The sequence below is a fragment of the Bubalus kerabau genome, chromosome 12 (genome assembly GCF_029407905.1).
Source record: "Bubalus kerabau isolate K-KA32 ecotype Philippines breed swamp buffalo chromosome 12, PCC_UOA_SB_1v2, whole genome shotgun sequence".
Taxonomy (NCBI): Eukaryota; Metazoa; Chordata; class Mammalia; order Artiodactyla; family Bovidae; genus Bubalus; species Bubalus kerabau.
The window spans coordinates 12,991,700-13,018,879 of NC_073635.1; the positions used below are offsets into that span (position 1 = coordinate 12,991,700).

Sequence of the window (27,180 nt, forward strand, 5' to 3'; positions counted from 1 at the left end):
TAATAAATGCCAAGATTTTGTTGTATGACTATAAATATCATTATGTTAAATGGATCTCATCATTTGTCTCATAGTTTTGAACTGTTTTTTTATGCAGCTGTAGAATTCTTCTGAGTAGCCCAGAATGTGGCGGTTGAGCTGGTTAGGTTCTGGAATACCTATTCAAAGTGCCTGGTCATACACAGAGAACAGACTCGTTGTTGACAAGGAAGGGGAGCAGGGAGGGATGGATTGGGAGTTTGGGATTAGCAGATGGAAACTATTATATGAATAAATAGCAGGGCTCTACTCCGTCTGCCTCCCGATGCAGGAGACACGGGTTCAGTCCCCGGGTTGGGAAGATCCCCTGGAGGAGGGCATGGCAATACCCACTCCAGTATTCTTGCCTGGAGAATCCCATGGACAGAGGAGCCTGGAGGGCTACAGTCCATGGGGTTGCAGAGCTGGACATGACTGAGCAGACCCTGTAGCACAGGGAACTATATTCAATATCCTATGATAAACCATAATGGAAAATAATATGAAAAAATATATATGTATGTATAATTGAGTCACTTCACTGTACAGCAAAAAAGAACACAAACATTGTAAATTAACTATACTTCAATAAATTTAAAAAAATAAAATAAAAACGAAGTTTATGGTCATATATTCTGATACACAAAACTGCTTGAGGACCACTGCTTCAAGTGGTAGTTTATAAAAAGGGAAATGTTTCGTAACTTTGTAATTTGTAAATAGAGCACCTGCATCACCTTTTTAAAGTGAAAGTGAAAGTCGCTCTGTCATGTTCAACTCTTTAAGACCCCATGGACTTTACAGTCCATGGAATTCTCCAGGCTGGAATACTGGAGTGGGTAGCTTTTCCCTTCTCCAGGGTCTTCCCAATCCAGGTATCAAACCCAGGTCTCCCAAATTGCAGGTGGATTCTTTACAGCTGAGCCACAAGGGAAGCCCAAGAATACTGGAGAGGGTAGCCTGTCCCTTCTCCAGCAGATTTTCCTGACCCAGGAATTGAACTGGGGTCTCCTGCGTTGCAGGTGGATTCTCTAACAACTGAGCAATGAAGGAAGACCTATCACCTTATTGGGTTATTCTTAAATACTAATTCTGGGAACACACGCTGTCTCCATTCTTCTATAAACTGAGATTCGCCTCCCTTGCTACATTATCCTCTGGCAGTAAGAGCACAGAGTCCTAACAACTGGACCACAGGGGAATTCCCAACGTGCTCGGTTATTAAAGCCAAATGACTCCTCCCACCTTTGCTGGAGCAGAACAAGCAGGGGTGGAAAGAGGTCAGAAGTGGTGCACCAAGGGGCTCCACATACAGAGGAAAGGCCTTCCTAGTGGCAAAGAACCTGCTTGCCAGTGCAGGAGACAGAAGAGACGTGGGTATGATCCCTGGGTCAGGAAGTTCCCCTGGAGAAGGGCTTGGCTACTCACTACAGTATTCTTGCCTGGAGAGTCCCATGGACAGAGGAGCCTGGGGGGCTACAGTCCAGAGGGTCACAAAGAGTCGGACATGATTCAATCGAATTAGCACGCAGGCATGCATGCATACAGAGGAAACGATCACTTTGAATGTAGAGATGCACTACTTCCTATAGCTGTATTTTAGGAAGATCCTTGCCCCTAGTTTTTAAAATGTTTGAACTTAAGTAAGAGTAAATGATTAGACTGAATGGAATCAATTAAAGTGCTATCTTTTAAGGTTTTGTACAAATTTTTATACTTAAATATTTGAGAGTTTATTAAACCTTACTGTAATTGTAATCACAAAAAGAAATTTTCCTTTTTAAAAAAACTTAATTAAAAAAATTTAATTGATATATTTAAATTAATTGAATTAATTGAAATTTTAATTAATATAAAATTAATTTTTATATTGCTTTACCATATAGTAATGGTTTCCGCCATATAGCAACATGAATCTGCCACAAGCATACACATGTCTCCTCCCTCTTAAACCCACCTCCCACTTCCCTCCGATCCTACTCCTCTAGGTTGAAAGATAATACTGATGATCCTATTGGTGGGGCAGCAAAGAAGGCGCAGACATAAAGAACAGACTTTTGGTCAAAGTGGGAGAGGGAGATGGTGGGAAGACTTGAGAGAGTAGTACTGAAACATATACATTACCAAATGTAAAATGGATAGCCAGTGGGAATTTGCTGTATGACACAGGGAACCCAAAGCCAAGGCTCTGTGACAGCAGGAGTAATTTTTAGTATGTGTAGGTTCCTGTGTCCTACTCCAAATCTGTTGAAGCAGAACATCCCAGATGAAATGTAAGTTGGTGCAGTCTCTATGGAAAACAGCATGGAGGTTACTTAAAAAACTAAAAACAGAGCTTCCATGTGATTCCAGCAATCCCGCTCCTGGGTATATATCCAGAAAAGACAAGAACTCTATAATGTGAAAAGTTTCGTGCACCGCAGCGTTCACAGCTGCACTGTTTACAGTAGTTGAGACACGGAACCAACCTAAATGTCCATCGGTAGATGATTCACTTAAGATGTGGTGTATATACACAATGGAATATTCAGTTCAGTTCAGTTCAGTCACTTAGTTGTGTCCGACTCTTTGAGACCCCATGAATCGCAGCACGCCAGGCCTGCCTGTCCATCACCAACTCCCGGAGTTCTTTCAAACTCATGTCCATCGAGTCGGTGATGCCATCCAGCCATCTCATCCTCTGATGTCCCCTTCTCCTGCTGCCCCCAATCCCTCCCAGCATCAGAGTCTTTTCCAATGAGCCAGCTCTTTGCATGAGGTGGCCAAAGTACTGGCGTTTCAGCTTTAGCATCATTCCTTCCAAAGAAATCCCAGGGCTGATCTCCTTCAGAATGGACTGGTTGGATCTCCTTGCAGTCCCAGGGACTCTCAAGAGTCTTCTGCAACACCACAGTTCGAAAGCATCAATTCTTCGGTGCTCAGCCTTCTTCACAGTCCAACTCTCACGTCCATACATGACCACAGGAAAACCATAGCCTTGACTAGACGAAACTTTGATGGCAAAATAATGTCTCTGCTTTTGAATATGCTATCTAGGTTGGTCATAACTTTCCTTCCAAGGAGTAAGTGTCTTTTAATTTCATGGCTGCAGTCACCATCTGCAGTGATTTTGGAGCCCAGAAAAATAAAGCCTGACACTGTTTCCACCGTTTCCCCATCTATTTCCCATGAAGTGATGGGACCGGATGCCATGATCTTCGTTTTCTGAATGTTGAGCTTTAAGCCAATTTAAGCCAATTAAGATCAACTATACTTCAGTTTAAAAAAGTCCCACATGAACCGAGACTGTTCATGTCTATAAAGTTCTCCATGTGATTCAGATGATCAGCCAGATTTTAGAATAATAACTGGTGTATCTGATAGGGCTTAATGTATATCTACTTTAACAGAGATTTCCTACAGAATTCAGAAGGGGAAAGAGGAATATAAGGCATAAAACCAAAGGGTCTGGAATTAAGAGGAACTGAGGGAAATTTGGAGGCTGATAGAAAAACCAGGCATTAAGCAATTGAATACGCAGCTGATAAAAGAGATTGACAGACTGAATCAGAAAGACAGTAGGTGGCTGACCTTCCAGTTTTAAGACGATGGGCAGTAACCATTCAGCATAAGCTTGGGCATATTTGTGGAGAAAAATAGTTCTTATTTTATAATCAGGCAAAAACTAGAAGAGCTAATGAAAGAAAAAAGCGATGCTGTCATAGAAGGCACATACATTAATGTGCAATCTTGTGATGAAGATGGACTTTTAGTTTTAGAGATGGAGAGCAGAATTTGGACCTGTGTGGTTTCATTCGACCTTTCAAGCCAAATTTTGTCAGTTTAAGTGTTGGATAAAATATGGAATGATAGAAAGTTCATTGCAGATAATCACTGATACATACATTTTATAGATACATGCCTAGATACCATTCAAATATAAAATTAATTCTGATGCAGTAGGTGGTCTCCCTGGTGTAAAGGCTTCCCTGGTGGTTCAGGTGGTAAGGAATGTGCTTGCAATGCAGGAGACCCGGATTCGATCCCTGGGTCGGGGGAGATCCCCTGGAGAAGGGAATGGAAACCCACTTCAGGATTCTTGCCTGGGACATCCCAGGGGACAGAGGAGCCTGGTGGGCTGCAGTCCACGGGGTCGCAAAGAGTCAGACATAACTGAGCGACTAATACTAGTGGAGTGCATGTCAGTGAATAAAAGCAGACTGGCTTTCAATCTGGGGGAAAGCAAACCCCAAGAGAATAGTCAGCAACTAAGTGCTTAAATTTGCTGCAAGGACATTTGCAAATGAGGAAGAGATGGCTGCAAAATAAAGCCCTCTGGATCTGGTTCTCAGAATGCTGTCAAGTGTCCTGCCCAGGCTCTCCCTTAAAAGCTCTTAGTGTACAGTTCATGTTTCCTCTCAAAGACATTTCAGCTGCTTTATTTGAATATCCGTCTTCACTTCATTTATTCATTTGTGCAATTAAGAACTGTTCTCTGTGCTGGGAACCATGATGAAGTGCTGGCACTCCAGCGGTGAACAAGGTGGGCCTGGCCCTGCTCTAACTAATAGGGAGATCAGTTTGAGGCTAATTGAATTTTGAAGAGCCCCTGGCACCAGAGTGGAGTTATCCAACAGCAGCGGTCATCATTTTATAATTCTTACTGGTAAATAAGACTGATACTCTAAGAAGTAAAATAATAATACTATATAAGAGCTATAAAGTCTGCTCCATTATTAAATATAATTTCATGATTGATTTGTTTTAATGTTTAGAAAACTAGTATGCATTTTGGGACTGTATACTTTATGTAATTAAACCTGATCTTTCGGGGATAATTTCTTTAAATGTAAGCATCAAGCCATTGTTCAGAAATGGTGTATCTTTTTATTTAACTGTGTCAGTCCCACTTAAAATACTTTTCCCAAAAGTATGGCCTGTTAAAAGAGTACCTTGCTTATGAAACTTTGTATGGCATTTGGAAGTTTATGAAAGATGTTTATGCTATATTTTGTTTTGTCCTAGCAACTCTGAGGAATGCAGGGCAGGTGATATTTATCCTTACCTTGCAGATAGGAAAATAGGGTCATAGATGTTGTCACTCATATGCAGCCACAAATACAGTAAACGGAGCCAGAGATGGAACTCAGTCCAGGGTTCTTTTTTTATTTTTTAATGTTTTTAATTTATTTGGATGCACCGGGTCTTAATTGTGGCACGTGGGATCTGTTACAGTTCTCTGACCAGAAATCAAACCTGGGTCCCCTGCTTTGGGAGCACGGAGTCTTAGCCATGGGAGCGCCGGGGACGTCCCAAGGGCTCTCGTTTAGGAGTCAGGTCTATTTCTTTTGCACTTTCTGACACTATATTGACTTGCTGGAAAGAAAATCTGAAATCTCTTTCTCTGTTGAATTCCTCAAGATCTTATGGAGAAATATGTTTTAATCCTTTAAATTTCTTACTTTTTGTTTCTTAATTATTGAATAAATCTGTTAACATACTCATTGTTTTCTTAGTGTCAAGTACATGGTTGTGTGTGTAGAATGGAAAAATAAATAAGATACAGAGGAGCGAGACAAGAATTTTTTATTTCACATGGTTGTGCTACGTGTGTGTGTGTGTGTGTGTGTGTTTGTGTTGCACTGGGTGCTCCCAGGGTATGATGGTGACCTGAGCCTTGGAGGATGGCAGGATGGAATGGGAGGTTTCTAAGAAGAAGCAGAGGAAAGTATTATGAGTAGAAGGAAACGCTTGAATGAGAGCTTGGACTCAGGGATTCGTGGAGGATTTGGGCATTCACAGGTACTTCTCTTCTCCTCTACTGTGGATGAATTTAGGAGGACTGCTGAAGATGAAGCTGTTAAAGAAGGTGGGCCATTTATGGAAGGAAGAGTCTCTGCCTAGCTCCCAACTCTGGATTTACACTGTGGGTCATAGGAAACCACTGAACGTATTAAACCAGAGTTTTGCAGGATCAAAAATTTTTCCCCCATGGGTAATTCTGTCCCCAGTGGGAAGAATGGACTAGTGGTGGGAAAAATTGCTAATATGGAGACCACGTAGGATACTGTTGAGTTCAAAGGAGTGAGAGAAGCTTGAACTAAGGCAAAGGCAGGAGTGGAAAGGGCTGGAATGAAAGATAAGATCTGTTCTGTAATAAATAATGCTTATCATGGGGCCTAAGGTGACTGATGATGATACCTTGTCATACCACCTTTTTTAAGAATTACGTATCTTTTCCTATCCATTGTTTCACATATCACAATAGCACATAAAGATATACAGATATTATTTCCACTTTAGAAATTAAAGTCTGTAAAACTAAAGAGGCTTACTGTTTAAGGAAGTCTTATAGACTCATTGATGTTACAGGTTCTGGACAGGTACCCTGTACACAGACAGCCTTCCTGGATCTTATATAACAAACTGGATATGGCAGCAAAAGGTATAAGACAAAGAATAATTCTCTGTTTGGGAGGATGAAGTAGACAGAGAATTAGAAGGAGATCCTAGTTCTATTCCTGGGTCAGAAAGATACGCTGGAGAAGACTGTTCTTTTTTTTTTTTTTAATATATCACTCCAGTATTCTTGGGCTTCCCTTATGGTTCAGCTGGTAAAGAATCCACCTGCAATGCGGGAGACCTGGGTTTGATCCCTGGGTTGGGAAGATCCCCTGGAGAAGGGAAAGGCTACCCATTCCAGTATTCTGGCCTGGAGAATTCCATGGACTGTATAATCAATGAGGTCTCAAAGACTCAGACATGACTGAGCGACTTTCAGAGGAAAGAAGTGATTACATACAAAATATACAGTGGTAAAAATTCTCTTGACCTATGTCTTTGTCTGTTCAGGCTGCTATAACAAAAATGCTAAAGACTGCCAAAATAAACAATAAATACTTATTTCTCACAGTTCTGTAGCCTGGGAAGTCTAAGGTCAGTGTCCCAGTAGAGAGAGCCATCTTCTGGCTATGCTCTTACATGGTGGAAGGGGCAGGAGGGGCTCTGGGGTTTTTTTTTGCTTGACACACGCGTTCATGCTAAGTTGCTTCAGTCGTGTCTGACTCTGTGACGCTATGGACTGTGTAGCCCGCCAGGCTCCTCTGTCCATGGGATTCTCCAGGCAAGAATACTGGAGTGGGTTGCCATGCCCTCCTCCCGGGGATCTTCCCAACCCAGGGTTTGAACCTGCATCTTTTTAAGTCTCTTGCTTTGGCAGGCGGGCTCCTTACCACTAGTGCCACCTGGGAAGCCCCTCTTGACACGGTCTCCTCCCAAAGGCTCTACCTCCTAGTACCATCAAACTGGGAGGTAGGATTGCTCTCCAACATTTAGTCCATAACAGCCCGCATCTCCTATCACAACAAATTTTATTCCCATTCCCTAGGAGAGAAGTTAAGCGGTCATGTTGGGACAAGACGAGGAGAAGCTCAAGATGCTTCTGGAATTTTTGAAGGCATCTGTAAAACATGAGTCATGACTGACATTTCCCCTTTTCCACATCAGACTCTTCACCATGCCTGTGTGGTGTTTCCCCCAAAGCCAACATATGAAAATGTACATTTATCAGATAAATCACACAGAAACAGATTTTTCAGAGATTCTTAGCTTTATAAAAAGGCTCACTGAATGGCTGTTTATAAAGCTGCACTCTCCTCAGGACATCGATGTAGTAAGTCCCCAAAGCAGCTTCAACTTTTGACGCAGAGGTATTTCTGAAATGTTAGGTGAAATCCTGGAGCACTCATGTGTGTATAATTTAAAAGAGAAATTACTTGTGTTTGCTTTTAGAAAGGGGTGTGAAATGCGTAATTCCACAGGCTTGAAGACGTTGGACTGCAGAAAGCCAGATAGAAAAGAGATCTTAAAACTTTTAAAGCTTATTTTTTTGAAACATTTTTTCGCAAAGCCAATTCATTTGACTTTTTGGTTTTAATATTTGGAAACTGGGTTATTGGATTTCTATTGGGGGGCTCTGTGGCTTTCTTGATTTTTCATGAGGGTCAAATAATACTAAATTAATATCTGCTAGATATGTGATGAAAAGTGAAAGTCACTCAGTCAGTCATGTCCGACCCTTTGCAACAGTCCATGGAATTCTCCAGACCAGAATACTGGAGTGGGTAGCCTTTCCCTTCTCCAGGGGATCTTCCCAACCCAGGGATCAAACCCAGGTCTCCCACATTGCAGGCGGATTCTTTATCAACTGAGCTGTCAATTTATGTGACCAATGGCCATTAAATGCAAATGTTTCTAAGCCCTTTTTTGAGGGAAGGGAGAGTTTATCCCTTATCCTGGAAATTACAAACAACATAAAATTCTAATATGTATTTTTAATAGATTTTAATAATAGCTCTCTGGTCATAACTATTTCTTATTTCTGTTACCAAATTCAGTTTGTCATTCTAGGTGAACAGTAATATTGAATATATTAAATATTGTGACTTTTAAAAACCTTCTTGTTTCTTGATCTATTTTACTCATTATTTTGAGATTTTTCGAACCACATCGTTTTTCCCTGAACCACACTTTACTTATTTGATTATATTGGCTGGGGCTGTTGCAGATTAATCATTTTTGTTATGCGCCTTCTTTCATGAGAAGTGTTTGTTTAACTCTCCATATATAAACAGAAGTTTATTTTGAGGATTAACTGTCATGTGAAAACTGCCTCCCAGTTAAATCTTTTTAATCACATCTCTAGGAAAGTGAGCTAACTTCAGATGTTTTTTTTTTCTTGTTTTTTTTCTTTCTTCAAGAATTTAAAATTGACTATTTGTATATTATAACATAGAGAAGTTTATAAATGCATGAAAATAAGGACTATATCTTACAAATCTCTGTATTCTCCTCAGCCTTACACATTGCAAATAAATCCATACTTGTGCAGGATTGAAAAAATGTATAAAGCCAAATGGGACAACACATATAAATTTGCTTTGAAAGTGACTGTGTAAAGAGCATCTATAAATTAGCAATAGTCTTAAAATCAGGATAGACAGATATTTTCCTGTCCCTCTGACTGTCTCTCTCCAGCCCTTCACGCAGGGCTGGCACTGATGTTTTTTGGGCTTCCCTGGTGGCTCGCATGGTAAAGAATCCACTTGTAATGTGGGAGACCTGGCTTCGATCTCTGGGTCGGGAAGATCTCCTGGAGGAGGGCATGGCAACCCACTCCAGTATTCTTGCCTGGAGAATCCCATGGACAGAGAAGCCTGGCGGGCTGCAGTCCATGGGGTTGCAGAGTCAGACAGGACTAGCAACTGAGCACTACTGTTTTTATACACAGTAAAAAGAAGCAGGCTCAGATGTGCTGAATGCCAGGAACCATAAAGTCATTTATAGCCACTCTTTTCCATTTTCTACTGTTTTCTTTAAAAGACAAACTTATATACCATTTTACACTTTAAAAGTTATTTGGGGATTTCCCTGGTAGTCCAGTGGTTAAGACCTCGCACTTCCAACGCAGTTCCATTCCTGATTGGGGAATGAAGATCACATATACCGCCTGGCACGGCCAAGAAATAAATAAAATAAAAGTGGTTTCGGTTTAACACTTATGAAGGTCTTAAACTGTCAGTGAAGAGAAAGCTGCTCGGTTGTGTCTGACTCTTTGCGACCCCATGGACCACACAGTCCAAAATTCTCCAGGCCAGAATACTGGAGTGGGTACCCTTTCCCTTCTCCAGGGGATCTTCCCAACCCAGGGATTGAACCCAGGTCTCCCACATTGCGGGCAGATTCTTTACCAGCTGAGCCACAAGGGAAGCCCCTTAAAGTGCTAACGAATGTGTTAATTGGTGACGTTGTTAAAATACGGAGAACACAGTCTTTGCTCTGTGAACGTCACAGCCTGGTGGGACCACAAACAGGCCACTCAGTTGTCAGAGGTGCCGTTAAACAGGTAGGAGGAGGATGCATTCGACGGGCAAAGGTGGAGGTGTTCGCTTTTTCCTAGCGGGTGGGGAAGCCTTCCGGGGGCCGTGGCACCGAGTTGGAGTCGAAGCGATTAGGAGCTTTCAAGACAGGTGACTGTGGGGACTTCCCTGGGGGTCCAGTGGTTGAGAAGTCCACCTTCCAGTTCAGGGGATGTGGTTTGATGCCTTGTGGGGGATTAAGATCCCACATGCTGTGGGGCAGCTTAGCCCTCCTGCTACAACTACTAAGCCCTCGCCCCTCAATGAAGATCCTGCCTGCTGCAGCTGAGACCTGACACAGCCAAATAAAAGGATATTTTATATATATATATATATATATATATATATATATAATTTTTTTTTTTTTAGAAACAGGTGATTGAGGAAAGGACGTTTAGGGCAGAGGGAGGAGCCTGCAAACCGGCAAGTGGGGAGTTTGGAGAGCATCATCACACAGGTGTCTTTTCTGACACATATAGAAGTTTGGACTTTATATTGAAGGCAAAAAAAAAAAAAAAAGATACAGATGAACTGATTTACAAAATAGTAAAAGAACCATAGACATAGAAAACAAATGTATGGTTACCAAAGGGGAAAGAGGGGGGAGGGATAAATTAGGAGTGTGGGATTAAAATATACACACTTCTGTGTTCAAAACAGATAACCAGCAAGGAGCTACCATATAGCACAGGGAACTCTACACCGTATTTTGTAATGCCCTATAAGGGAAAAGAATCTGAAAAGGAATTGGTATATGTATAACTGAATCACTTTGGTGTATATCTGAAACTAAGACAATATTGTAAGTCAGCTACACTTCTATTTCTGCTTTATTGACTATGCCAAAGCCTTTGTGTGGATCACAATAAACTGTGGAAAATTCTGAAAGAGATGGGAATACCAGACCACCTGACCTCCCTCTTGAGACACCTTTATGCAGATCAGGAAGCAACAGTTAGAACTGGACATGGAACAACAGACTGGTTCCAAATAGGAAAAGGAGTATGTCAAGGCTGTATATTTTCACCCTGCTTATTTAACTTACATGCAGAGTACATCATGAGAAATGCTGGGCTGGAAGAAGCACAAGCTGGAATCAAGATTGCTGGGAGAAATATCAATAACCTCAGATATGCAGATGAAACCATCCTTATGGCAGAAAGTGAAGAGGAACTAAAAAGCCTCTTGATGAAAGTGAAAGAGGAGAGTGAAAAAGTTGGCTTAAAGCTCAACATTCAGAAAACTAATTCATGGGAAATAGATGGGGAAACAGTGAAAACAGTGTCAGACTTTATTTTTGTGGGCTCCAAAATCACTGCAGATGGTGACTGCAGCCATGAAATTAAAAGACGCTTACTCCTTGGAAGGAAAGTTATGACCAACCTAGATAGCATATTCAAAAGCAGAGACATTACTTTGCCAACAAAGGTCCATCTAGTCAAGGCTATTTTTTTTCCAGTGGTCATGTATGGATGTGAGTGTTGGACTGTAAAGAAAGCTGAACGCTGAAGAATTGATGCTTTTGAACTGTGGTGTTGGAGAAGACTCCTGAGAATCCCTTGGACTGCAAAGAGATCCAACCAATCCATCCTAAAGAAGATCAGTCCTGGGTGTTCATTGGAAGGCCTGATGCTAAAGCTGAAACTCCAATACTTTGGCCACCTCATGTGAAGAGTTGACTCATTGGAAAAGACTGATGCTGGGAGGGATTGGGGGCAGGAGGAGAAGGGGACGACAAAGGATGAGATGGCTGGATGGCATCACTGACTCAATGGACGTGAGTCTGAGTGAACTCCGGGAGTTGGTGATGGACAGGGAGGCCTGGCGTGCTGCAATTCATGGGGTCACAAAGAGTCGGACACGACTGAGCAACTGAACTGAACTGAACTGGACACTTAAAAAAGGAGAAAACTGGAAGGACTCTAAGCAGCAGCATATTGTTATCGGGTTTTCATTTTAGAAAATTGCTTTAATAAACCTGTGGAGAAGAAATATTAGGTTACTTATGCTTTAAAAAAAAAACAGCCTTATAGAACATAAGTAGACTAAACGTTAATTTTTCTTCCTCATTGCCTTAAGCAACTTCACAAAAATCTGAAAACACCCACGTTTTAGCCTTTGAATTGCCAAGAGGTTTGTTCCCTGCGTGAATTATCTCTCGCTAGCATTTCAAGATTTTGTATTTGGGTTTAAGAATGTAGACTTTCTACCCTGGGCTACAGCAGCGTGGCTTATTCCTACCCGTTCTCTCTCAATCTTTTTTTTTTTCAACATTAAATTATTTTTTTAACACTGAAAACATTTTGTATTGGGGTTAGCCAATTAACAGTGTTGTGGGAGTTTCAGGTGAACAGAGAAGGGACTCAGCCATGTGCACATGTAGCCATTCTCCTCCAAGCCCCCCTCCATCCAGGCTGACACCTAACACTGAGCAGATTTCCATGTGCTCGGGACTTTGGAACGGTCATGTACACACTGCTGTATTTAAAATGAATAATCGACAAAGACCTGTTGTATAGCACATGGAACTCTCGCAATCTTTTGCATCTAGGTGCCCAAGGCAAGTGCTTACACTTTCTCTTGGTTCCTTTCTGTCTCTTGCCCTTCATGTCAAGAAGGTAAGGCTGGTAAGGTAAAGTAAGAAGGTAAGGCCAGCAAGGCCAGTAGATTTTGCCTCCAAACTAACAGCTCAACTTTCGCTACTTCTGTCTGTCTCAGTGATGCTACCGTCCTAGTTCTGTCTTCCCTGGTCTGTCCCTGGGACTCCTGCAGTCGCCTCCTAATTGGTTCTCCCCTTGCTTCCTCACCCATTTCTCCATCTCTTGCTTTGGACAGCTCACTAGCTTTTTGCACTGAGAATAAAAAGCAAACTCCCCTTGTGGCCAGCATCTCCTGGCTCTTGGCTCCCTTCACTTCATCTCTGGATACTCTGCTTCCATTCCAGCTGTTATTTGCTCTCACAGCAGCCTGCAAACACTTACTCACTTCTTCCGAAAAGCTCTTATAATTTGGTGCCTGGCAAATACTCCCTGAACTTAATAGCATCATGATATCATAGTAACACTTGCTGCCATTTATTAAATATTTTCTGTAATCCAGATGGTGTGCTAAGTGCTTGAGCCATTATCTTATCATTAAATTAGATGCAATCAGCTTGTGAAGTTGGCATTATTATGCCTGGATTTTAGGGGAGGAAATGGGGGCACAAAGAACTGAAGTAACTTGCCCAGATTTATACGGTAGTGTGTAGTGGAGCCTGGCTTGAAGGCTGTCTGTCTGATTCTAAGTCGGGCTCTTTGGTACCGAAGATACGAAAATGTTTTGTTATCATTAAACTTTAATGCTCTCACAATTCCTGGAGGACCATCTGAGAGCAAGCTCTAGAGGGAATCTTCTAATTATATTGAAAGTAAACATTAGTATGACCTAACTACCCTATTAGAGGAAATAAACTTTTCTCAATATTTTATGTCTTGTTGATAATAAAAGGCAATAATAATAAAAGTGTAAAAGTTGGAAATAAACTCTGGAGTCAAACAAACATGAGTTTAATCTCAGCATCTTCTGTTCATTCATACAGACTTACATATCATGAAAATGAACTGCAAGTGAAAGTTGCTCAGTTGTGTCTGACTCTTTGTGACTCCATGGACTGTAGAGTCCATGGAATTCTCCAGACCAGAATACTGGAGTGGGTAGCCTTTCCCTTCTCCAGGGGATCTTCCCAACCCAGGGATCGAACCCAAGTCTCCCGCATTGCAGGAGGATTCTTTACCATCTGAGCCACAAGGAAAGCCCAAAAATACTGGAGTGGATGAACACAATAAATATAATAAATTGCATTACATAATGGACTTCCCGGGTGGCACAGCGGTAAAGAATCCACCTGTCAATGCAGGGGACACAGGAGACCAGGGTTCGATCCTTGAGTCGGGAAGATTCCCTGGAGTAGGAAATTGCAACTCACTCCTGTATTCTTGTCTGGAAAATTCCATGGACAGAAGAGCCTGGCAGATTACAGTTCATGGGGTCACAAAGAGTTGGACACCACTGAGAACTCACTCACACACATTGCATTATATATTACAAGATGGGAAGTACTTTGTGTGGGGAAAGTAAGATCAGGATGGAGGGAAATGCGATGAGTATGTTAAGTAGGTCAGTGAGGTGGGTCTCATGGAGAAGATCAGAGACTTGAAAGAAATGAAGGAGATGATCAGATGGATATTTGAGGGCAGAACCGTCTAGGAGGAAAGAAGAGATGGTGTTCAGTCCTGAGGGTCGTGCATGTATGCCTACTTAAGAGCAATGCGCTATTGTGAAGGAGGGAAGGTGACCAGGTGAAGGAGAGGTACTAGATGAAGTCAGAGGGGTTCCGAGGATGTTGTTGGTGGCAATAAAATGAACTGGTATACACATAAAGCAGCCAGCACAAGGTATAGCCAAGAACCATAGAGGCCCAACCACATCTCTTGTTGCTCCCTGTTGAGAGCCCTACCTGTGTTTATAACCAAAAATTCTATGAAGATTCCCCAAATATCTGTGCTGATTTAAACTTTTCTACTTTTGCACACACCTACAATACGCTTGGAAAACTCAGCAGTGACCACAGGACTGGAACAGGTCAGTTTTAATTCCAGTCCCAAAGAAGAGCAATGCAAAAGAATGTTCAAACAATTGTGCTCATTTCACATGCTAGCAAGGTTATGCTCAAAATCCTTCAGGCTAGGCTTCAGCCGTACATAAGAACTGGAGAGCTTCCAGATTTAGGAGCTGGATTAGAAAAGGCAGAGGAACCAGAGATCAAATTGCCAACATCCATTGGATCATGGGGAAAGCAAGAGAGTTCAAAAAAACATCTACTTCTCCTTCATTGATTATGCTAAAGCCTTTGACATGAGGATCACAGCAAAATGTGGGAAATTCTTAAAAAGATAGGAATACGAGACCACTTTACCTGTCTCCTGAGAAACCTGTATGCAGCTCAAGAAACAACAGTTAGAACTGAACATGGAATAATGGACTGATTCAAAGTTGAGAAGGGAATATGACAAGGCTATATATTGTCACTCTCCTTATGTAACTTCTATCTAGAATACGTCATATGAAATGTCATGCTGGATGAAGCACAAGTTGGAATCAAGATTGCTGGGAGAAATATCAACAACCTCAGTTAAGCAGATGATACCACTCTAATGGCAGGAAGTAAACAGAAATTAAAGAGCCTCTTCATGAGGGTGAACGAAGAGAGTGAAATTCAACATTCAGAAAACTAAGATCATGGCATCCGGTCCCATCACTTCATGGCAAATAGAAAGGGAGGAAGTTTAGCAGTAACAGATTTTATTTTCCTGGGCTCCAAAATCACTATGGACAGCAACTGCAGCCATGAAATTAAAAGACTCTTGCTCCTTGGAATAAATGCTATGACAAACCTAGACAGTTTATTAAATAGCAGAGACATTACTTTGCCAACAAAGGTCCGTCTAGTCAAAGCTATGGTTTTTCCGGTAGTTGTCTATGGATGTGACAGTTGGACTATAAAGAAGAGTGCTGAAGAATTGATGCTTTTGAACTGTGGTTTTGGAGAAGACTCTTGAGAGTCCCTTGGAGTTCAAGGAGATCAAACCGGTCAATCCTAAAGGAAATCAACCCTGAATATTCACTGGAAGGACTGATGCTGAAACTCCAATACTTTGGTCACCTGATGCGAAAAGCTGACTCACTGGAAAAGACCCTGATGCTAGGAAAGATTAAGGGCAAGAGGAGAAGGGGGCGACAGAGGATGAGATGGTTAGATAGCCACTAACTCAATGGACATAAATTTGAGCAAACTCTGGGAAATAGTGAAGGACAGGGGAGCCTGGCGTGCTACAGTCCATGGGGGTCATAAAGATTGAACAGGACTTAGTAACTGAACAACAACAAAAAACCCTTCCTTATCATTCTGATAAACTCCTTGAAGACCTAGCTAAGGCTGTCCCTCTGGGAGGATGACACCTTTGACTCCCTCTGAGGCAGAGCTTTCTTTTTTGAACCGCCATGCACCATCCTTTGTGTGTGTATTTGTTACAGTAACACATAGTTGATGATAATTGACGTTTAATGAGCACTTCCTATGTGCCATGCAGTGAATCCTTTACACGTTTTAAAGACTTATTCTTGGCAACAACAGCCCGGAAAGGTATATCTTGTTGTCATCTTCGTTTTACAGATGAACAATTAAAGGCAGAAGATGTTTATTGATTTGCTTAAGATCATCCAGCTACTCAGTGGTATCACCAAGAGTTGATCACAGTGTTTCTGGCTCCAGAGCTCATGCCTGCTTAACCATTGCATTACTGTACAACTACCCTTCCATCATTTATTAAGTCTTTACTATATATAAGTATGCACTTGAATAGGTACGTGTATTCATCACTGTGTTGAAAGCCCTAGTTTTGTGGATGTATCTTCCATACTGTTTGTGACTGCTTTGAGGGCATGTCAGATTCACCTTTGCTACTTGGAGCTTCGCATATGTGTTTCCGTGGTTGAATGGTGCGAGTAAAGTATTTTCTCCTGTAATTTGCAAAACATGAGAAATAATATTCAAAATGTCAGTGATAGTGTGTCATGAATTTTGAGTGTTACTTGGCTTTGAATTTCATTTTAATCATGTTGTGCTTCTGCTTCTTCCTAGACCAGTATTAAAGAGGGACAGCTCTTGAAGCAAACCAGTTCCTTCCAAAGGTGGAAAAAGCGATACTTCAAACTTCGAGGTCGTACACTTTATTATGCAAAGGACTCAAAGGTAATTTGAGAGAGTGCTAGTTGCAAGCATTTAAGGGCTATAGATGGTTCTGTAAACTGTCTTTGTCTTGGGGCTTCGTATAGCATTACTGGTCTAATTCAATATAAATAGGGTTCATCTTGGACCAGATCGCAAGGGGGTCTATTTGAGACAATTTCATGTGATGTTCCCTAAGGACATTCTTATGGCAAGGTTCTAGTGTAGTTTTCTTTCTTTTTTCCTTCCAATTGAGATGAAAATTTAAATGTAACTTTGTTAGATATAATAAAGTCCAAACTTGAATTCCCCCCTTTCTTGCTAATTTTTACCTAATAAATCTTTTCCTGAACATGAAAGAGGATTTGCTATAGTTGCTAAGAATTCATACTCTGATTTCAGACAAGAGTTCATATTCCAGTGGAGTGGCAGTGAGCAGCATATTGTTGAGAGGACCCTTAAATAATGAAAATGAAGTGCTCATGTAATACCAAGCTCAAAGCAATCATTCAGTTAGTCTAACAATTAGAAATAAAAATCATAGTGAAATAAAATCAAGGCTTAAATAATTTTTATAAAATAATTGAATGAAATAAGAATGATGTAGCTTTGGAAGAAAAAAATGATAATGATGAGCTTCCACTTAAAACTGATACTTTACTATTCCTTCAAAAATAAAATTAAGATGGGTGCCCTCAGTAGACACTGGAGCCCCACCAAAGTGGCCCCCTGCCCTGTCAGGCCTGGCAGACACCTTTGGCCATCACTCATGTTGCCTCAAAGTGTCTCCTGCCCCAGGGTCATGCACACACATCAGAGCATCCATCATGTTGCAGTTGGGCCTTTCAGTCAGCCACACTGGGGTCCAACCCTGCATGCAAGCACATCCTCAGAAAGTCTGCCAAGCTGCATCAGGAAAACAGATGCCACCCACCGAGGGGACACTCCTTGAGCATCTGACCCTAGTAACCAAAGGAGACCACGTTACGGGGACCAGCCATGCTACACAAAGCCACTCTCTCAAGATCAGGAGGCTGGTCTACCCAATATGTAGGAAAAAACACAAAGTTAGACAAAGTGAAGAAACAAAGGACTATGTTCCAAACAAAATAAGAAGACAAACTCTCAGAAATAGATTGAATGAAATGGAGATAAGCAACCTTCCAGATAAGTTATTCAAAGTAATGGTCATAAAGACAACTCACTGAACTCAGTGGAATAGAAAAGTGAGAATTTCAACAGAGATAGAAAATATTTTTTTAAAAAATCAGAACTGAAGAATACAATAATGAAAATGAAAAACACACTAGAGGAAACCAACAGCATATTAGATAATTCAGAAGAAAAGACCAGTGATCTAGAAGATAAGTTAGTGGAATTCACCCAATTGGAACAGCAAAAAGAAAAAAGAAAAAACTAGCTTAAGGGACCTCTTGGGCAACATCAAGTGTGCTAAGATTCACATTATTGGAGTCCCAGAGGGGAAGAGAGTGAAAAGGACAGAAAACCCATTTGAAGAAATAATGGCTGAAAAACTTTCCTAACCTAAGGCCTAGCACCACCTGGGAAGCCTCAACCTAAGGCCAACAGTTTTCCGTATTGGTTTTCTGTCTGAATGATCTATCTACTGATGTAGAGGGGTGTTGAAGTCGCCTGCTATTACTGTATGACTGTCAGGTTTCTCCCATCATGTCTGTTAATATTTGCTGTATGGATCCAGGTGCTCCTATGTTGGGTATATATATATTAACTAGTGTCACATTTTCTTGTTGGATTGATCCCTTTATCATTAGGTAATGCCTTTCTTTTTCTCCTGTTGCAGTCTTTGTTTTAAAATCATTTTATCTGGTATAAGTGTTGCTATCCCATATTTCTTTTCATCTATGCTTGTATGGAATAGCTTTTCCATTTGCTCACTTCTGGTCCGTGTGTGATTTTAGATCTAAAGTGAGTCTCTTGCAGACAGCAAAAGTATGGGTCTTGTGTTTGAATCTGTTCAGCTACCCTGTGTCTTCTGATTGGAGCATTCAGTCCATTTACGTTTGAAGTGATGATTGATTGGTATGTGCTTCCTGCCATTCTGTTAACTGTTTGCTGGTTATCTTTGTCCTCTGCTCCTTTTTTTTGCTTTTTCTTCCCTTGTGATTCTATGACTTTCTCTAGTATTATGTTTATATTCCTTTCTTTTTATTATTTGTGTATCGTTTTCTCTAACATCCTGCAGAAAAACCCAAAAGAACTTTTTGACCAGCCCCATATTATCACAGTTTTTGGTCTGTGGTTACTGCTTGTATCACAACCTCTGTATATATATATATTTTTTTTTAATTTTATTTTTAAATTTTACATAATTGTATTAGTTTTGCCAAATATCAAAATGAATCCACCACAGGTATACATGTGTTCCCCATCCTGAACCCTCCTCCCTCCTCCCTCCCCATACCATCCCTCTGGGTTGTCCCAGTGCACCAGCCCCAAGCATCCAGTAACCTCTGTATATTATAGTCTATTTTAAGTTGATAGTTGCTTAAGTTTGAACATGTTCTAAAAGCACTGCATTTTTACTCCACTCAACATTTTATGTTTTTGATGTTATTTTACTTTGTCCTTAATTATTGTAGATATAAATGATTTTACTGGTTTTGTCTTTTAATTCACATGTGTCCTGCATTGGCAGGTGGGGTTTTTTTTTAACACTAGTGCCCCCCGGAAAGCACTCATACCTTTGATCTATTACTTTCACTACATTTTTGCCTTTACTGGCAAGATATTTTCTTTAATAAATTTCATATTTCTAGTTATAATTTTTCTTTTCTGTTTAAATTCCTTCAACATTTCTTGTGAGACTGGTTTAGTGGTGATGAACCACAGTGTAGACAAGCTGTTGCTTGCTTGGGAAACTCTGTCTCTCAATTCTGATTTATGATTTTGCTGGGTACAGTATTCTTGGTCAAGTTTCCTCCTTTCAATGCTTTGACTATATCATGCCACTCCCTTCTGTAAAGTTTTTGCTGAAATGTGAGCTGACAGTGTTATGGAGCTTCCATGTATGTAACTAGTTGTTTTTCTCTTGTTGCTTTTAATATTCTCTTTAGTTTAACATTTTAGCATTTTAATTATAATGTGTCTTGGTGTGGGTCTCATTGGGTTCCCTTTGTTTGAGTCTCTCTATACTTCCTGGCCCTGGATACTTGTATCCTTCACCAGATTAGGAAAGTTTTCAGCCATGCAAATAGAAATGAAAAGAAATGTGGGATAACAATCTTGCCATTTGCAAAAACATGGATGAATATAGAAGGTATTATGCTAAAAGTGAAATAAATTAGAGAAAGACAAATACCATATAATTTCAATTATATGTGGAATCTGTAAATTATATGTGGAATCTAAAAAACAAATGAACAAACAAACCCAAACAGAGACTTACAGATACAGAGGACACATGGGTGGCAGCCAGAGGGGAGGGGTATGTGAGGTTGGGTGAAGCAGGTGAAGAGGATTGAGAGATCCAGACTTTCAGTTATAAAAGTAAATGTCATGTGAATTTAATATACAGGAAAAGGAATATAATTAATAATATTGTAATAATTTTATATGATTACAAATGGTTACTTAGGCAATCGCTTGATGATGTATTTGATTGTCAAATTACTATGTTGTACTCTTGAAACTAACATAATAATGTATGTCAACTATACTTCAATTTAAAAATAGTAAGATTTATTGTTACTGCACCAGTAAGATAATTGATAATTTTTATATTAAAAATATGTTTGTGATATAATGCTTAGTATAGTTATACACCAGGAGGTAAAAAATAAATAAACAAACCTAATTCTTAGCTTATGCAGCTATGGAAATAATAGCAAAATGAAATAATCTTATTTTAAAAACCATTATGTTCACAGTTAAACCCTGATCTGGCTCCATCCTGACCCCACATATTTATTTCCAGGCAACACTGACCATTTGATCGCCTACAGCCCAGCCCCATATTTTCCATCTCCAGGATGATTTTCCCTCTGTCTCCACTTGAAGAAATTCCCTGTTTTCTTTAAGATCCCTCTAAAATTGTCTTTATTCCAGTATGCACAAGAGAAAGTGTTTGTTTTCTGCTGGAAAAATTATCTATGACCTTCCATAGTATTTTGCGTATCTCCTCTTCCACATTTAATAGTTTACCTTACTTAAAACTAGTTGTATCTCTTCAGTTCCCATGCTAGATTATAAATTCTTTCTAGTTAGGGAACAAGTCTTATTGTCAGATTGGTTGGCTTGAAGTAGAGTTGCATTACACCCTGGAGATCTTGGGGAGTGGTGGAAACTTAAATTAGATAAGGGAGCCCTTTTTTCTGTAGTTCTAGAGGAGCAGTGTTGTACCGACCTCGCTGGAAGTACACTGAAGAACTGTGAACGAGGACCAGTTGACTGAAAGTAGGAAGGATACACATATTGACTAGAATTGCCTAATCTCTCAGTGGTCCATTTTTAAAGATTTTAATTCTATGGAGTTTTTAACCACTGAAACTTTTTTGATTAAAATGCTTTTCAGCCTAAAAAAAAAAGTGTTTGAACCTGGCCCCCCCATTAAAAAAAAAAGAGTATATAAAGAAAGTCATCTTATGTTTGCAGAGCATACGCACCGTCTCATTAGAACACGTCTACAGATGAGGACAGCAACATTCAGAAGGTTCGGTAACTGGCCGTGACCTGAGCCAGGACTAGTTCTTCTCATGGTGGGGTATGTGAGTAGGTGTGCATATCACACACTTAATAGGTTCCCCATAAAGGATGCTTCTGGAGAGCACAGGGCGTTTTGCAATGAGACTATGTACAAGGGGGCTTCTCTAAAGTCCTATACAGTTTGAAATTTATGTGTTTGGTTTTACTCACAAAGTATCACTAACTTAAGTTTTTCATCTTTTTTTTTTATTTCGAATTCCTGATATAGCTTCATGGTCATGACCTGATGGTAAAAAAAAAAAAAAAAATTACTGAGGAGCACTGAGTTAGGTTTTCAAATAATATGTTTGTGTTCTTTTTCATTAACAGTCTCTGATATTTGATGAAGTTGACCTCTCAGATGCCAGTGTCGCTGAAGCAAGCACAAAAAACGCTAACAACAGCTTCACGGTATGCTTCTATTCTGCTGACTCCCTCCTCGAACGTTGTAGAAAAACCTTTCCAAAGCTTACACTGAACGCCCTCCTCAGTTGCCAGCTAAGCATCATGTGTGCTGGCGTTCCTACCAACACAAGAAACCTGATCAGTACCTTGTAGATTCTAATACCCCAAACCATTCATGATTGTTTGGGTCAACAAACCAGTCCATTAAATGTATATTTTAAATATATATATATTTTGGACGTCTTAATTTTAGTGCTTTAAATATTTCACCCCCTTAAATATAATAGTTCAATTGATTCCACTGTTCTTGAATATTCACAACATCTGTTTTTTTCCCTTCAGTCTTAAAACCAGTATTTTCTCTTTTTCTTCTACTGTTACTCCAGTTGCATTTCTTCTCATTTAAGTAACTCATGTGGCAGCTATTTAAAGAAGAGTCCTCAGTTCTAGTTAATTTTTTTTTTTCCAGTTGCAAATCATGTTGCTTCAAAGGCCTCATAGGCTCAGGCTGCATCTGTAACTCCATTATGCTGCTGCTAAGCCGCTTCAGTCGTGTCCGACTCTGTGCGACCCCATAGACGGCAGCCCACCAGGCTCCCCCGTCCCTGGGATTCTCCAGGCAAGAACACTGGAGTGGGTTGCCATTTCCTTCTCTAATGCAAGAAAGTGAAAAGTGAAAGGGAAGTTGCTCAGTCGTGTCCAACTCTTAGCAACCCCATGGACTGCAGCCTACCAGGCTCCTCTGTCCATGGGATTTTCCAGGCAAGAGGACTGGAGTGGGGTGCCATTGCCTTCTCCGGTAACTACATTATAAAGCCCTATAAACTCCTACCACTGCATTCTAGCGTTGCTGATAATTGCTTATCCGTATGTGTCCCACCCATACAGCATTTCTTTCTGAGCCGAATGCTTTTTCTGCTTCCTCTGACTTAAATGATGCCTCCTGCATCTGTAGCTGTTGAAAGTCTACCGACGCTTCAAAGCTTATGTCAGATATCCCATTCTTTTTGTACTTCTTTGATTACAAAAATACAAATTAAATATGAATTGAGGATCCACCATGTGCGAGGAACTAATAAACATAATAAACGAGATTCAGAGATGAAAATACATATATATATACCACTCTGCTGAAGATATGCACAGTATAACTGAGTGAAGTTCATCTGGGATACTTTGTGTAGCTGCATCCTTAGGTCCACTCAGGTGCCCTTTCTGGGTCCTGTCGCCATCCAGGCTCCCAGCCCCTCTTCTGGGAAGCCACCAGCATAGACAGCAGGGCATTGTGTTCATGCCCTGGGCACGCAGGTCAGGGAGGACAGACAGGTGCAGGGCAGTATCATGATGGAGGTGAGCTCCAGAAAGTAGGGCTGGGGGTGGAGAGGAAGCAAGAGTTCAGATTTAGTCTGATTGATTTATGGGCGTGAGAGATAATTCATACTGCGAGCATCCCTCCCCCTCCCACCTCCCCAGGGACCATTGAGTTTGAGAAGCGAGAGGACAGCCAAGAATAGAATCCTGGGAAAAGCTTCACAACATAAGGTTTGGCCACTAAAGACTGAGAGAGAGCACTCTAAAGTATAGAAGGAACGGCAGGAGGCAGTGATGTTATGAAAAGCCAGGGGAAGGGAGTTTTAAGGCGGAAGTTGTCACACATCAAATGCTGTAGAGAGGTCAAGCCCAAGAAGAAAGGAAGAGTGTCTGTTGAATGTGGAATCAGGGCAGGTCATCCGGTCACACTGGTGGGAGCAGTGGCAGTGGAGGGTCGTGTGCACGAGGCACATGGAGATGCCAAGTGGAAAGGCAGAGAGAAGCAGCACGGATCCCTGATCCCAAAGCCTGGCTGTTAAAAGGAGGAGCTGGGACAGAGCACCAAGAACTTTCAGGTTCGAAGAGGCAGCTCTGGTTCCGTTGTTGTAGTAATAGATCTTTTGCTTTGGTTTTTAAAACTGGTTTTTGAGCATGTCTATACCACCAGAGGACAGAAGTGTTAGATCAAAAGTTTGAAGCTTCAGGAGAGAGAGGGCGTAACTGATGGAGAGTATTTGCCAAGTAAACGACAGGGGGTGGGACCCAGAACACAGGTTAAGAGGTTAGCCTTTAAAATGGATAGCTGGAACCTGCGATATAGGGGAACAGTGAAAGTGGTAGTTGCTCAGTCGTGTCTGACTCTCTGTGACCCCATAGACGGTAGCCCACCAGGCTCCTCTGTCCATGGGATTCTCTAGCAAGAATACTGAACCTGCTCTACAGCACAGAGTTCAGTCTGGTGTTCTGTGGTGAGCCGTGGTGGGGTTTGGGAGGAAGGGCCATGGAGGAGGGGATATATGGATGCATATAGCTGATTCACTTGGTTATGCAACGTTTTAGAGCAGTTATACCCCAATTAAAAAAAAAAAAAAGAAAGAAAGATAAGCCTTGAACAAGACACAGAAAGTTTATGGAAGTAAAGGTGTGGGCAGGAAGTTCATATATTTCAAAACCAAACACTACTATTTTCTCAGTGAAATTAAAGATAAGGATATATACTGTGAGTAGGAGTTCAGGAGGGTTTGCAAGAGCTACTGTAGAAAATGAGAATTAAAACTGAACAGAGGCTAGTAGAAGATTACTAGGTAGTAGAGAGTGTCTGCCAAAGATTGGAGATTAAGTTTAGAAATGTTCTTAATTCCTAGGCCAACAGAGTTCTCTATAAGATGAGTAAAGAAAAACAGCTAAGTTGACCCAGGATTGATGACTTCTAGGGTACATTGGCGGAGAAGGCAATGGCAAGCCACTCCAGTACTCTTGCCTAGAAAATCCCATGGATGGAGGAGACTGGTAGGCTGCAGTCCATGGGGTCGCTACAAGTCGGACTTGACTGAGCGACTTCACTTTCGCTTTTCACTTTCACACAATGGAGAAGGCAATGGCAACCCACTCCAGTGTTATTGCCTGGAGAATCCCAGGGACGGCAGAGCCTGGTGGGCTGCCGTCTATGGGGTCGCACAGAGTCGGACACGACTGAAGCGACTTAGCAGCAGCAGCAGCAGCAGCAGCAGGGTACATTGGAGGGCTTCCCAGGTGGCGCTAGTGGTAATGAATCCACCTGCTGATGCAGGAAACGTAATGAGACTTGGGTTCGATCCCTGGGTTGAGAATATCCTCTGGAGGAGGGCATGGCAACCCACTCCAGCATTCTTGCCTGGAGAATCCCATGGACAGAGGAGCCTGGCGGGCTACAGTCCATGTGGTCACAGAGTCAGACGTGACTGAGAGACTTAGCATGCACGCAGGACATATTGGAGAGAAAGATAAACAGATTGTTGGATTTCAGGGATCAGTAACTCATCCATCTTCCCCCTCTGTGTTCTAAGCTTTTGAGAATAGAGTATAAGGAATAAGGGATGACTTTATAAATGGCTGAACAGGGTCCAGTAACCAGTAAATACAGAGCTTCTGATAAGTTGTTGGAGGCTCAAGGGCAAAATGTTGCTTATTCTTCCTTCCTCTGAAGTGAGGGTGGGGTCGGGTAATTAAGCTATCAGATTAACCACTTGCCTTCCCTGGGGAGTGAACAAGACAAGTGTCTTCTCCCCTCCATGGAGACTCAAAGTGATGGTTGCAGATAACAGTTTCTCCCTGACCAGGATCCAGAGTTTAATATGAAAAAGGGTTCCAAAATTTAAGATTTGAAAGATGGAGTAACTTCAGGTGAAGACAAGACCTAGGGTGTTGGACTACGTAAAGGGACTTGGAAAGCCTGGGTTTGGGAGAGGTTATTCAAATTGTTTGTACAACTCTTTCTTGGACCTTCAACTGCATGCGGTGTCTCCTGTTGTGTCTTTTCCTAGAATTTACTATTTTCTGCCTTTTTTAGTTAAGTACTTGTGTTTTCATAACTTCCTTGAGAATAGGGACTCTGTCACACATTTAAGGGCATAGTTCCTTATCCATAAATATTTGTTGATTTTAACGAATAAAATGAAAGTTTATTTGGGGTATGAGAAGACTTTTTTGTTGAATTATTTTCAGGAAATTTCTTGACTCATCCCAATGTTGTTTCTCAAGTTTGTTGAACTAGAAATGCAGAGACTAAAATGTTGGGTGGATTGCTTAGAGTTTTATAGCAAGTCAATTCAATAGAACTTTGCAGGGTATAAAATAGAATAAGAGATATGTTTCCAAGCAGTCATGGACAGTCCTCCCTGTCTTTAAATATTTAAATATTCCACCTTCCTGGGTCACAGTGACTGCTGGCTGATGCTGTTATTTTGACCAGTTTGTGTCAGAGGTTAATGGTGCAGTTTGGTGAATCCAGCAAATGGTCAAATTCTGCTTCCCTTCAGTCACCCTCCTTGCCTTGAAGTCCCTAAGGATGATATATCGGCAAGGGACACACAGAAATGGAAAATCTATAATTAGCAAATGGGAAGTGGAAACGCTGTGCTTCACCCAAAAACCCAGTGGTCAAGCTCTCGTAAAATGGGTTCTAGAGGGAGTGTTCTACCTCATTCTGTGGTTATGAGCGGGCATCGAGGCTGGCTGGGGCTCAATAGGGGGGTGCTGCAGGGAGTGGGGGGACACAGACCTCCCAAGGATGGTGTTAAGGGATCTGCAGGCATCGTGAAGACCTACCTGCATGAGGACTGCTTTTAAATAGTCGTGTGCTTTCATCCCCGGAGTGAATAATTGTTTTGCTTTGGAGGTTGTTTAAATTGCCTCAGGTATTGTATTAGTTTTCTTTTGCTTCCTAACAAATTGCCACAAATTTAGTGACTTAAAACAATGCTTATTTATAATCTTACAGTTTCTGTCGGTCTCGTAAAATAGCTGGATTCTTCTGCTTCAGGTCTCACGATGTTGAAATACATAGATATGGTAAATTAAATACACACACACACACATACACACACTCTTTAATTACCTTGTGTACTTAGTCACTCAGTTGTGTCCAACTCTCTGCGACCCCATGGACTGTAGCCCTCCAGGCTCCTCTGTCCATGGAATTTTCCAGGCAAGAATTCAGAAGTGGGCTGCCATTTCCTCCTCCAGGGGATCTTCCCGACCCAGGGATCAAACCCACATCTCTTGCGTCTCCTGCATTGGCAGGTGGATTCTTTACCACTAGTGACACCACTTTGCACTAATTTTTTTAAAGATTTTTAAAAAATGTGAACTGTTTTTAAAATCTTTATTGAGTTCGTCACAGTATTGCTTCTTTTTTTGTGTTTTGGTTTTTTTGGCCTTGAGGCGTGTGGGATCTTAGCTCTCTGACCAGGGATCGAACCCACATACCCTGTGTTGAAAGGCAGCGTCTTAACCACTGGACCACCAGGGAGGTCCCACATTGGCCTAATTCTGACCTGTGTTTGAATTTCTGGTTTTACA

At 41.2% G+C, this 27,180-nt stretch overlaps 1 protein-coding gene across 2 annotated transcripts in view; it reads left to right on the forward strand.

The window, feature by feature from the left end:
* The window catches only part of DGKH (diacylglycerol kinase eta), a 220,572-nt gene that overhangs the window by 79,298 nt on the left and 114,094 nt on the right, over window positions 1-27,180 (forward strand). For both annotated transcript variants that reach the window (XM_055541973.1, XM_055541974.1), the window contains exons 3-4: window positions 16,597-16,707; window positions 21,736-21,816. In XM_055541973.1, coding sequence (XP_055397948.1) covers window positions 16,597-16,707; window positions 21,736-21,816 — 192 coding nt within the window. The remainder of the gene's footprint in view (window positions 1-16,596; window positions 16,708-21,735; window positions 21,817-27,180) is intronic.